This window comes from Ruditapes philippinarum, unplaced genomic scaffold (assembly GCF_026571515.1).
Source record: "Ruditapes philippinarum isolate M1 unplaced genomic scaffold, ASM2657151v2 ctg705_1_1_1_1, whole genome shotgun sequence".
In the NCBI taxonomy this organism is placed as follows: Eukaryota; Metazoa; Mollusca; class Bivalvia; order Venerida; family Veneridae; genus Ruditapes; species Ruditapes philippinarum.
Genome location: NW_026864294.1, coordinates 397694 through 411607, shown reverse-complemented (window position 1 = coordinate 411607; position 13914 = coordinate 397694). Strand labels below are relative to the sequence as shown.

Genomic DNA, 13914 nt, shown 5'->3' with positions numbered 1-13914 from the left:
TTGCTTTATATAATTTTCGGATGGTTATTCGAGGTTTCTCTGAAAATATAAATGTTGGAAAGTTTTATACCACAGGCTTTTGAAATTAAAAACGAAAATATAAATGTATATCATAGAGCTCAATATTTATTGTAAGTTCATTTCATAACACAATAGTTTTTGCTATATGTTTCATTGGAAACGCAATATCTCAAAAATACATATGTTGTAAGGAATGAATATCATACTGTAAAACCGAGAAGCATTTCACTATTTTCCATTCCCGTGTTATAATGATCAATAAGACACAAAATCGAGGAAAACAGTCGTGAGAAACATGCTAGAACCAAAAACGACGAGCCTTTCTCAATGGTATTAAACAAGACAAGCCTGCACATCCGTGATGTCCGGATAGGCTTAATATCAATGTTCTATTAATTATAGACAGTTAGGAGAATGGAACCTAGACAATGTCATTTAAAAATTCATCAGGTAATAAGTTAATGAAGCTTGTGGATTGCTGGACTTTCATAAGGAAGATATTTTTTCTTCGTTGTATCATTTACAATAAAACTGTTGAATTTCACTTCTAATGTATTACTTGATTAATGGGCCTTCCTGGAGCAGCCGATTACTAACTACACTCTATTCAGTGGATTATTATCGTTATCTGTGAACAAAGTTAAAGAATCGTAAAGTTATGTAACAAAAGAATGCATAATCAAGCGACTAAATATTTGCGGACACATGCAGATATTAACAAACAAGACTTAAAACAAAACAATGTTCATAAATAAAATGGTACAAATAAGATAAAACTGATAAAAGATAAATGTAGCCGATCGTGTAGCTCAAATAACTGTTCGTCAATGTACGATTTCTTCCTATTTCCTTCCACCAACTATCTGGTAAAGGTCTTGAGGAATCAAAACGTGGTCGATAGCATGAATAACCCCGTTTGTTGCCATTATATCTGCTTCTATAACATTAGCATTGTTTACTGTAACACCTGTATACAAAAAAAGCATTATATATTGTTAACTAAAACAAACAACTTTGGAACATAAAAGATGAAAGAATAAGTCACGCAAAGCTTGAAAAGAAACTGAAAACTTAAAGCATATAATGAATCATTTATTTAAATTTATAAACATCTATTATTTATCAATAATGAGCTTTGTTTTATATATTTCTATTACATATCAATATAAAATATCTGAATCTGATTTAAGATCTTCTATAAACACAATTTACGGACGGTAAGTATTCATCTATTTTAACGTCTCCCAACTGTGTTCGAGTAAATCAATGTTATGGATTCATAGTCAACATCCAAATGAGCATACTGCTGTGTTTCCTGCGCCGACATGTATATACTGGTACAGATGTCGACGCTTGAACTGCTGTCTGCCCATATGATTTTAGGGTGTGATCTGATAAACACTTTTCTTACTTATGTAACGGACAAATTACACAATTCTTGTTTGTGAACAACCGCGTTGAAAAGGTCAATGAAAAAATCTAATTGTTTAACATTTATTTTCTGACCTGCTCCTATTGTAATATTGACTGGTGTTCCATGCAATGTGTATAATGCACCTGTTCTTAGAGCACTCGCAGGTCTTCGTCCGGGCACTACATGGTATTTGAGCACCTCTGTGGCAAACACATTAATATGTATAGTCCAAATGACAAAAGTACTGATTACTGATAAGGAATATTAATAAGTCTAACATACATACTGATTTATTAGGAAAACAGTATTTTCATTTATAGTGAAATTGATATAATTTAAGTACGAAAAAATAAATAAAAAAAAAATATTAATAAAATAAATAAATAAATAAACAAATAAATAAATAAATAAATAAATAAATAAATAAATAAAATAAATAAAATAAATAAATAGATATTTACATTGGGGTGTACAGGTTTTTCTAGCACCGCTGTAAACAGTAGATAATCATGTCTGATATGCATGAATGTGCTCTCTTTTATGTGCGATAAAAAAATTATTCACTGTTACATTTCATTAATAGTATGTTAAATTTATCAATTATCAAGGCGAGTAAGTGAAAACTTACCCTGTTATCGATAATCGTGTAAACTTACCTTGGTAGACTCTTATTGCATTCGGAGCAGTAGGGTCCAACAGATTGTTCACGTAAAGGGCAAAAGCAGCATTTGTAGGTGCAAACAAGGTCATTTCAATTTCTGTAAGAAGATAACATTTAATTTTTCAATAATTATTTACATGTATTTATATCAAGTATACAATAAAAATCATATTTTCAAGCATAATGAATACATGCGCTTTCTTGTGCCATAATAACAATTATTTTTATCGACCACAGAAAAAAACTCTCAGAAGGTATTTCTACCGTATATCTTATGTTATTCGAATTTTTCTCATTTGAGGCATTTGGCTTTTTAAGTAGCATGAACAAATCCATTTTTGTATGCTTTAGAAAGCAATTTTTGGCATATCCTGATGAAAGTACAGTGTAAAACCGAATCTAAAAAATGAAATATTTTTTTCATCAACAAAAAGCGGTGGTGACGTGGTTTCTTCCCTTAGTTTTCGTTTTGTTTTCCTTAATTTGTGTATGTTTTACAATGTGAAATGATATTTCATTGTAGTTTAATTTGCTGCTCAGGTGCCCGCTCGTGCCTGAAATAATGCACGGTGTTGTACCCGAGGACGACTTGCTGTATCAGTAAAGCTACAAAGTCGCCATTTGTCATTTTCTGTGTTGGTTCGACGTAAAAGCGAACAAAAAGGAAATGTAGAAATCTGCCATTCAAAAAAGTAACTGTTCGGAATTTGTGATTTTTTATCCACTTAATTTGTTCACAAAGTTACAAAACTCAATTACAAACTTCTAGGTTACTATGTAAATTGAATCTGGTTACATTAAAATCAAAAACATGTCCATCCGATGAGGTCTTTCAAAAAATATAGCGAACATTTTTTGTTTGGTCCTTAAAAGAAGTTTTCTTGTAGTATAAATGAAACATTTCTTCCTGTTAAGCCAATTTTACACAGGCCTATCCACCTAGGGCGGCTTTCCCGGATAGTACGCCAGTAATTACCAAAAAGAAACATGTCTTACGCTCTAGGTCATTGGTAATATTGGCTAATAAACTGGCAAGTGCTAAATTTTGGAAACGATTGTCTCGGAGGAGAAGCTGGTAAATATTGTATGTAGCAGGTGTAGTTGGGGCTGCGGTTGGCGGTGCTGTAGGGAGTGCCGGTGGTATAAGAATACCGTTGATTGGCTGAATCACTCCGTTGTTTACAATGACGTCATTTCCTCCGGCCACCACGTTTGCGGGATAGGCTTGACCTTTATTGATCAATAAACCCTGCAATGGTAATAATTTTTATCCTTTATGGCAATGAGACGATATTTACATTGGGACTTAAACAAAGCATTTTTGCAATAAGTTGAAATATTCATTATTTTAACTGGATCGAGTATGAATTAGTTCGTATGTTTTTCTTAGAAACACAGGAACTGCAGATTTACAGTATTCGTTGGGTATACCAGTTGGGGACCATTACAACCGGACAACCATCGAACCCTGACGCCCTGAAAATGCTTAATTAAGATTTTTTTCTTTGTTCAGTCGTGTTCGATCAATCAGCCCCTTTTTCATCAACAGTAAATGCATGTTTCTTTTATAAATAATTAATTCAATTTATTATTTTTCTTTCGTAAATGGTAAAATTTTAATGTCTACTTCAAGCACGTTTACGTTAATAATTTGGACGTCAAGAGTGCATAGCCTAACCTTTTTTACTAGCTATAATCATTTGAAGAGCAAAGAATACTCAAAACTTTAGGATTTGCTGCTGAAAAAAATGTATATCGTGTTAAAAATTTAAGTAAAACACCAAAGCTATTAACTGGATTAAATCGAGGCCATGTATCTGTCCGGAATCATGGTACTCTTATGTGGACAATTTAGGTAATTTTGATACCTTTCTTGACGAGCTTGCGGTAAAAGTGTCAACATAATCAGAAATAAACAAACTTGTAGAACCTGGCTGTGCTGTGTCAAATTTTCAGATATTATGAAATCTGTACGGAAAAAAAAAGTTCGAAAAGTGTCCGATTGATGGGTCCTGAACAATAATATACAATTTGTATTTTCTAGTTTTATTTCATTGATTATATCTTGCAAAAAAGCGGATAACTTACTCCATCAGAAACTTTTTGTTACAAGTGAAGAATAAAGTGGTTGTATAAATCTAAACCTATACAATATGAAAATATTAAAAAAAATTTAAAAAAAAAATGAAAAGAAAATCACTTACTCCTCCGGATTGCTCGAGTGTTAAAGTTTGATTATTAAGCGTCCTTTTTGCTGCAGGCTGACTAATTTGTGGTACAAGAACAAACTCGGGGACCACATGATATGTTAATATACTTATTAATTGATCATTGGTAAAACCAGAAACGTCAACATTTCGCAAAGCATCGTCTGTCGGTGCAAATACAGTGTATGGTCCTGTAAATGAGATGAAATCTTATCTAAACATTTATGCAATAGAAAAGAGTCAAATAAACACAAACTAGTAAAGATTGAAACATAACAATTTGAGCCGTGTCACGACAAAACCAGAATGATGGCTTTTTGACCAGCATGGATCCAGACCAGCTTGCGCATCCGAGCAGTCTGATCAGGATCCATGATGTTCGCTATCAGTTTTACTGTAAAAGAGTTTGTAAGCGAACAGCATGGATCATGATCAGACTGCGCGGATGCGCAGGCTGGTCTGGATCCATGCTGGTCACAAACACACTTTGTTGGTTTTGTCGCGACGCGGCTCAATTTTCTTATTGACTACATAGCTGTAGCTTAAAATGGTTTTGTTAAGTCGAGTGGCTTCTACATACGTACCGTCTTTATCTAAAGCAGCATCCAGGCCAGTAGATTGCAGTAAACTCGCGAGGGTCACAAACCCAGGCGTATCCTTTAGGTATTGGGCAACTGTTTTATCTTCATATCCAAAAGACAGTCCTATCAAACATATTAGTATAAAACACTTCATTTTGATACTCGATTTGTACAAAAGAAACCGCCTCTAGTTATAGGTTTCGTAAGACTAAAATCAGACCAAAGTGAATTAAAGAGTTCAGGTACAGGGTATCAAATGTCAAAGGTCAAACATTGAGAGTGCCCATTGTCCAGAGGTAGTATTGCCAATAGCTGAACCATATGGACTGTCACCTCGTACATTATATCTACCTTTAACTTACAGTTTGACTCGTCCCTCATTAATATTCATTTTCAAATCTAAAGTGGGTAAAATTCAGTGAAAGATCACGTGTTTGGCTATGAAATATTCATGTGCTTATCATTAGAAATTCCATCGTCACCTTGGCTGAGCTGTATTTACCCTCATTAATATTGAGATGGACTTTAGTCAGTGTTTGTTTTTGTTTAAGAGTTTACTTAGTTTAGGTACAAAGATGATTTGGAGACGTCGTACAGAGTGATAAAAGTCTTCTTTTAAATAGTAACACAACCTCAACCTAGTTATTTCGGAATTCGGTGTTATCCTCTCTCATTTTTGATAATAAACAAAGTTAACAGATAACCGAATGACCAAGCACACAAAATAAAAAAAAACTATGTTAAAATATAGGTAAAATTGAAATACAGCTGCATGCTTAATCTGGGTTCTCGTAGACTAGGACAATTGGATCAAAAACCAACACAAATGGAAGGATCAGAAATATGTGGAAGTTAACATGATAATTATTCTGCGATCTCATATCCGTGAAATTTCATACTTTTAAATGATCAAATATTTCCACTTTGACTATCAATTAAACATAAAATAATTTTGGACACTTTAAAATTCAAAGACGACTAACTCTTCAATGCAAATTGATATTAACCCCTTCATGCCGACTATCATATAAAATGGTGTACCTTTTCTTTTTTTTCTTCTTTTGTTCTATGCTTTATGAATTAATGAGTTCGTTACTAGCATTTCTTCTTTTTGGGAAACTTCTTATAACCCTTTCTTTTTTTCAGTACAGCTTTTGTATGCCAGGGGTAGAGACTTGAACAGACTTCATCATTTCATATAGTACGTGTTATCGTGTTATTATAAAATGTTGGAAACTGAAGAAGATATTATAGTATTCTGTATTAACAGCTACAGAACGAATACATATGAGGGATAAAATCTTGAAACGTTGTTTTATAATCTTAGTATTGCTGAATGCGTCTAGTACTCTTCTTTAAAAAGTCCACCCTACATACATGTAATCTTAAATACAACTGAATATTTTAAGTAAAACAAAATGCAGGCAATCAAAATCACAGTTTATTCAAATACAAAATGACGCTTGATATTTTGTTGATAACAGCATTGTCATTTTCCTGTTTAACTGCTGTATTCATCTCGAACGGTACAGCGTTTCCATCATCTATTCACCTAAAACGGCACAGATTCAACTTGAACGGCCCAGCGTTGTCATTTTCCATTCATAATATTTTTTTCTGTTACAATGTTTGAATCAATTGACAAGAGAAAAAATATGTCAGTTTTATTTCATAACATCTATGGTTTGTGCACAAAACTTGCGTGTAAAATACGGAGTGTCATAATATAGCATCGTATAATTTTCGTAATTGATTATATTTAAGCAGTAGGCGTCCAAATATAAAGTTTTGAATATAATATTTTTTATGATGTTTACAGATATATTAACAATTAGATGATCTAGTTACCCGAAATACCATCGACAAAAAGTATCACTCCAGCTGATACTACTTTTCTCTTTACATAGAGGATATTTGTTTAGTGCCGTGTAAGATCGGAATATATTTCACCGAATGAGCGAAAAAAGGTATATTTCTCGAGTGGCGCAGCCACGAGTGAAATATGAACTTTTGGTGTTCACGATGTGAAATATATTTTGATCTTACTTTAAAGTGAACAAATTTTCTTTTTATTTTATGCAAAGGAAAGTTCAAAAAGACATTTTAACCTAATTCTAAATGAAACGGGCGCCAAATAATAATACAACATGACGCCATTTACGACGTCACGTCATAAAGTTGGTTCCTAGTACTGAGAACGCTTGTATTTCACTGAAACAACGTACCGGGCTCAAATATTCAAAGCAGTGAAATTATCAAATTGATAATTTCACTGTTTAAAACAGTGAAATAATCAGTTTTTATTTCACTGATATATTTCTATTAACCACCAAAAAGCATGTAATAAAATCGATTATTTACAATCCGGTCATTGGGTAGACGATATATCGACATTTAAAAATGTCTAACCAGTACTTGTACCTTCTTCCGATATTATCGATCGGTTATTATAACTGCTGCTATTCTGTTTATGCAATTCATCGATGTGATTGACAATCATACCTATTGCTATCGCGATTTATCGATAATAATTATTATTAGTAGTTTGGCATGAGCAGGCGTAATATTGAACGTGTCAACTGAGAACATTGGCCTCTGGATTATAAAACGATAAAACGTTCACAATTCTCAAAAGCTTCGTTGTCTAGTGTACATTTTCTGTGCATATTACTGACCAAACAAATGCCTTAGATTAAATTAAGTTTGAACTGAATATTTCGTTATAACCTCAGGCCTAGAAACGCGGTACGTTGAGAATAAAACATTATGAAATATTTCGTTTCCTGCAAAAATTGATAGAATATATATATATTTTTTATTTTCAATTGGCCGGTTAGTTTTGTTTAAGATACAGAAGGATATTGAATGAGCGTAGGTACAATACTGAATTTATTGAACGAGTCGAATAAAATTATATTATGCAAGCCTCGGACGAGCAAAATCTTATTATTCACGAATATAATAATCTATTTATATATATCACATACTCAAAATAAAGACTGTTTAAAGTGCAAAATCATTTCTTATTGGTGCACCTATAGTATAACGCTAACACCAAGCACGTTTTTTACACTATGTTTGTTTAACGTAAATGACATCACGTCAAAATATACAGCATGGCCATGCAGTATATATTGACGGAGTCACAAAATTGGCACGGGTAGGTGATAATGACGTATTACCCATCACCTTTAATAGTCAATAATTGAGTTTATTTGTCTAAAATGTTATTTTCGTTATCATTCTGCAGACGGTTTTGAATAACATGAAACAAAGGTAGTGTAAACAGAGATTTTATAATGTTATCATAAGAATGAAACGTGACAAAGGTACACGTAAAGGAACAGTAAGTATCCAAATCGAGCCATTGTCACGTTTTTGTCTACACTGTAAGATAAGAAAAGATCACTGCACATGAGAACATATCCTTCTTGTTCAGTCAGTAAATGAAGATGTTACTCAAGGCACTTTTCGTCTTTGGTGTTAGTTTGACCGTAGTTCACGCATTTGAAGACAAAACAATAGCGCAGTGGTTGACGGACAATGGCTACAGCACACTAGTCAGCCTTTTAAAACAGGCCGGACTTTACGATGTACTTAACAGCCCCGGTAAGAGTTGAAAATATGTTTATTTCAAGTGTTGCTCGATTACCAAGCAGTAGTTTATATTAATGTTTATAACTGCTCATTTGGCTTAATATGACGATTTCAAAAGATCAAAGATACGGTGAAATATACCAGATTGTGCGATATAACGAAGTAAATAACACTGACTTTATATGTATAATAACAATGTTAATTGAGACTGTGGTTTTAAAGTAACAATCTAAAGAACCTTAATGTATTCTTAAACATAAAATGAACACGAGTTATATACGAAGGATAGGTTTATAAACAATATCAACGATAAAAGACACTTTGAAATTTGTCTATTTCAGGTGCTTATACATTGTTCGCACCATCTGAAGCGGCGTTCGGCAAGGTGCCCCAGAGTTTACTTAGTACATTACAATCAGATAATGCACTGTTACAATCGGTCCTCAAGTATCACGTGCTACAAGGTTATACTTTGAGCCCTACAATAAATAATGGTGCCGCGAAAACGACCCTTAATGGCCAAGATGTTACTTTCAAAGTGTTTGCAAACAGGGTAATCGTCAAGTCTTTTTTCTTCTTCATGACTCGTCATTCATTGTACTTCCATGTCTAATTGTTTTAATACATCTTGTAGTGTTTTTTATAAGCCTTTGGTTTACGTTCATTCTTTAATCAAATTGTTTGTTTTGAGAATTTTACTCTTTAAAACGGAACGTATTCTTCAAGATTATTTTCATTATTTCAAATGACGATAAAAATCGATGTTCATCTTTTTCAAAACGTTTTTAAAGCTTTATTGTGTATTTGCTTTAGAACACTCAGCTTATTTTGTACTAAAAATCTGTATTTGTACTCGATAACCTTTTCAAGCACTTTACTTTACCACAGACTATAATGGTGAACAACGCTGTTGTAAAAAGTGGTTCCTCTGATATCATCTTGAACAACGGAGTAATACATGTTTTGGACTCCGTGTTACTGCCAGTCACAGATAAGGTTGGGGAAATTTTGTTGAAGAGAAACGATGAATTCAGTACCCTCAATTTACTTCTGACCATTACGGACCTTGCTCCATCCTTGTTAGGTTTGTGAAATTACTTAAACAACTATAAAATTAATGCTGATCTTGTGTTATTTCTATGTTAATGAGCTGATTGAATCTAGACAAATTTAATTCAATCTGACTTCAATTTATACTTAGTTTGCTTTATTTAATAAATAAGTGGTATGCAATTCGATGTGATAAGCGAACCTTTCGAGTCAGAGTGGCTTTAAAGGTAGTTTACTCCCCACTGCTTTTTGTTTCGAATCCCCCAAAGGACTTTGGATTCTTGCATGTTGAAGCTATCCAGCCATCTTACGAACCTTTGGCGGTTCTACTTACCTGCCGGTGTGTGCCTGTACTAGTTCAAAGATTGGCATTTTAGGTATTCCTCCACCAGTAATTCTAGAAAATCGCCATATAACAGTGCAGGTGCGACGTAATTCCAACAAAAAGAATAACAAATATTTATTCTAAACATTTTATTCAACTTAATACAGTGTTAACAAATGGTAACCTTCTTCTGAAAAAGAAAATTTATATATAGCAAAAATACTTAGATAATAGGAATTAAACTTCTTGAACTGCATAACGAAAAATAACGTTTTAATAAAAAATTGTTTGACACATTTTTTGTGATATACATTATCATTTAAAAAATTCAGCAATGTAACCATTTATTTCTTTACGTAGCCGGAAATGTTACTTTGTTTGCACCAACAAATGATGCCTTCAACAGGGTAACCACTCAGCTACCAAACTTCTCTGATCCTGGAGCTATAGATATATATAAAAGTAAGTACAAACTATGTAAATTTTTCTTTGTTGTTAGAACAGACAAATATATATGAATGGCTCTACTGTGTGACTATGTTATACACCCGATTTCACGATGGTTTCTAGGGCAAAAAGTTTTATGTGTCTGAAATAATGCCTAGCCATGCTTACTCATGAATTATTAGTTTATACATGTATTTATTTCGGCATTATAGCTTACGATACAATCCGAGTGATTTTTGTATATGTTTATCTATTGAATAAGACCTGTTACAGTTGTTTTAACCTTCGATGCTTAATTTACCAATTTATTATTGAAGTCTAATTGTTTCTATTTCTATAACGAATGATAATTTGAAATAAACTACGGTAATTTGCTAGATAAAGGTCGTTATGATAAGATATATACAAGTACAACACATCTGTGAACAAGAGGATGGTCATGTTTACCTAGTCGTGATACACCTCTGAGGGTAATCTGAGTCGTGATACACTTCTGACGTTAATCTGAGTCGTGATACACTTCTGATGGTAATCTGAGTCGTGATACATCTCTGGGGGTAATCTTAGTCGTGATATACTTCTGAGGGTAATCTGAGTCGTGATACATCTCTGGGGGTAATCTGAGTCGTGATATACTGCTGATGTAATCTGAGTCATGATACAGTTTTGTGGTTAATCTTAATCGTGATACACTTCTGAGGGTAATATGAGTCGTGATACACTTCTGATTGTAATATGAGTCGTGATACATCTCTTGGGGGTAATCTGAGTCGTGATACACATCTGAGGGTAATTTGAGTCGTGATATACTTCTGAGGGTAATCTGAGTCGTGATACACTTCTGAGGCTAATCTGAGTTGTGATACATCTCTGGGGGTAATCTGAGTCGGGATATACTTCTGATGGTAACCTGAGTCGTGATACATCTTTGGGGATAATCTGAGTCGTGATACACTTCTGAGGGTAATCTGAGTCGTGATACATCTCTGGGGTGGGGGTAATCTGAGTCGTGATATTTTGCTGATGTAATCTGAGTCGTGATACACTTTTGAGGGTAATCTGAATCGTAATACACTTCTGAGGGTAATCTGAGTCGTGATACACTTCTGAATCTGAGGCTAATCTGAGTTGTGAAACACTTCTTAGGGTAATAACACATGTTATGCCTCAATATATTCTTCTGTATAAAACTTCCATAGACCTGTGATGTGTTTTGATAGAACATCACTTTCGTAGACAGTAATCTCCAGGAGATATTTCTGTTATCATCATGTGACATACCTCTGTATGTATCTTTCCGGTTTAACACCGGTATAATAGAATTATAAAAGACTGTCGGGGCGAAAGTGTATATTTGAAGCCCTTGGAGTAGCATCTTACCCATCAGTATACACGGTCGCAATGAATATATATCCTAATACCGCGACAGCCATGAGTTATTTACATAATCTTAACCCATGAAAGTTAATTGATGGCTACCTTCTTTTTCTCAGGGCAACATTATATATACTTTCACTTTCAAAGGGATCTCATATTTATGATATACGTACTTACTGAGAACAAATGCCCTTTTATAATTGATTGCATAGTACTTCTCCAGAAACGTTTTCATCAGTTAGTGTGTTTATACATGTACATGTAATACTACAGTCTAAACACCTGTAGACAAAGAACACATGTGTTATCATGAATTTATGCAGACATTTCTTTTATTTCTTTTATCTATATGGTTTTGAAAATGAAACAAAATAAATAAACATTGCAGAAATTTTGCTGAACCATGTTGTCAATGGTGCTGTTCCCTCGAGTGCTCTGTCAAACGGACAGACTGTCACCGCTCTTGGTGGTGGTACATTGCAAGTCGGCATCGATTCAAGTAAGCTTTAAGCTAAAATACGCAGTACATGTATTTATCGTTTATTGTATTATTCTGTTTATTTTCAAGTTTGATTAAGTTTCTAATATGAAAATATCATGCCTTATCTCATCAAAATAATAATAATAATAATAATAATAACAATAAAAAAACAAAGGGAAAAGGACGAGCAGAAATAAATAATCACAGCATAATATCATCATGATATATGTGAAAAGGATCAACAATGGATAACTTTCAATGAACTCAGCCTATAACAAAGTTCGGCTAAATAAAACCACCGACACAACACTTTTCACAAATAATTACATATCTTATGACTCAAAGTGTCAATTGGAGTGCTGAAGTAGTGTTTAAGGTCTAACTCTCAAACCAGGAATCGTGAACGGACTACGACTATATTTCATCATTTGACGTTAAGGGTGATAAATATAAATTTTGTGAAAACTTGCTTCACTAGCGATCTTATATGAAAATGTTTTAACCAAACTAAGTATCCTTACTTTTCAGATGGTGTGTCAATTACACCAACAGGATCGAGCATCTCGGGCAAGGTGACAGAGGCTGACGTGACGGCGATTAATGGTATGATACACGTCGTTGACCAAGTTCTCGTACCCGCAAAACTGTAGAGGGAGAGGTTCAACGTGCTCACTTGTTTAGTTAAACTGAAATAGATTAATGTTAAATCAATAAACATAATTTCAAAAAGTGTGTTTTGTTGTTATATTCCAGTTGTTGAAGAAATTAATCTTATGAGATGGCATACTGACATGTTTGACTGACTATTACGTAATACATTAATATATATCCAAAAGAAACTGCGGTCTGTTAAATCAAGACATTTTTGAAAACCCATTGAATCTTTTTCTTTATACAATCCTTGTAGAAAATTTTTTTCCAGATGATAGAATATTAAAACTAACGGAGAAAAATTGTGCTTCTGTTAGGAATTTATTCACTCTTAATGAAATAATTATCAATAACTTTGAAAAAAATCTTGATGTTGACTTTCCACAACGATGTTTAGCCCGTGTCAGTGCATTCAATATTAGATGACAGATTCGTAGCGAATAAATGAAATAACGTCCAACGGTAAAACGTACAATGACAGGACTTAACCAAATGATGTTTGATGTTTTGTAAATTAACCACTTTTTAGTTCAGAATAATATAGCCTTAGTGTTTTATTAATGATTATATTAATGTCCATCTTACAAAGGACGTTGCAGTACATATGTATAACTGTGGCGTATTATAATTAAGATTTATTCCAGAAGTAGAACCACTGCTTTGTAATTAGAGGCGTGGAAGTACACAAAAACGCCTCCCTCCATCTCCGCGACCCACGGACAGTTCATTTATAAATCGTTTTTACTGATCAAATAATAAAAAATGTATATAAGGTTACCTAACTATCATGAAACAAGATATATCCAAAATATGAATTCAATCTTTGACCAACTTTTTTAAATACACCTATGTTCACTCCTCGTTGACAACATATGAGCATCCGGGCAGTCTGATCAGGATCCATGCTGTTAGCTATCAGTTTCTCTACTATCTATAGGGTTTGTAAGCGAACAGCATGGATCCTGATCATACTGCGCGGATGCGCAGGCTGGTCTGGATCCATGCTGGTCGCAAACACATTACGTTGGTTTTGACGTGACGCGGCTCTTACATATCATTATATCTTATTTCAGAAACTATATCATTTCTCAGCATATTTTTT

The 13914-nt window shown here is 33.6% G+C and overlaps 2 protein-coding genes across 2 annotated transcripts; one reads left to right on the top strand and one right to left on the bottom strand.

Moving 5' to 3' along the window:
* Positions 1 to 104: 104 nt before the first annotated feature.
* On the bottom strand, positions 105 to 5200 carry LOC132725107 (transforming growth factor-beta-induced protein ig-h3-like). The gene is made up of 6 exons (XM_060710167.1): positions 4888 to 5200; positions 4301 to 4494; positions 3093 to 3345; positions 2092 to 2193; positions 1528 to 1635; positions 105 to 988 (listed from the first exon to the last, which is right to left on the bottom strand). Exons 1-6 carry the CDS (start codon positions 5036 to 5038, stop codon positions 864 to 866), a joined length of 933 nt encoding a protein of 310 aa, XP_060566150.1. The 5' UTR covers positions 5039 to 5200; the 3' UTR covers positions 105 to 863.
* Positions 5201 to 8288: 3088 nt separating this feature from the next.
* Positions 8289 to 12891, top strand: LOC132725094 (transforming growth factor-beta-induced protein ig-h3-like). The gene is made up of 6 exons (XM_060710103.1): positions 8289 to 8493; positions 8823 to 9034; positions 9370 to 9565; positions 10217 to 10318; positions 12069 to 12179; positions 12690 to 12891. Exons 1-6 carry the CDS (start codon positions 8331 to 8333, stop codon positions 12809 to 12811), a joined length of 906 nt encoding a protein of 301 aa, XP_060566086.1. The 5' UTR covers positions 8289 to 8330; the 3' UTR covers positions 12812 to 12891.
* The last annotated feature ends 1023 nt before the right edge of the window (positions 12892 to 13914 follow it).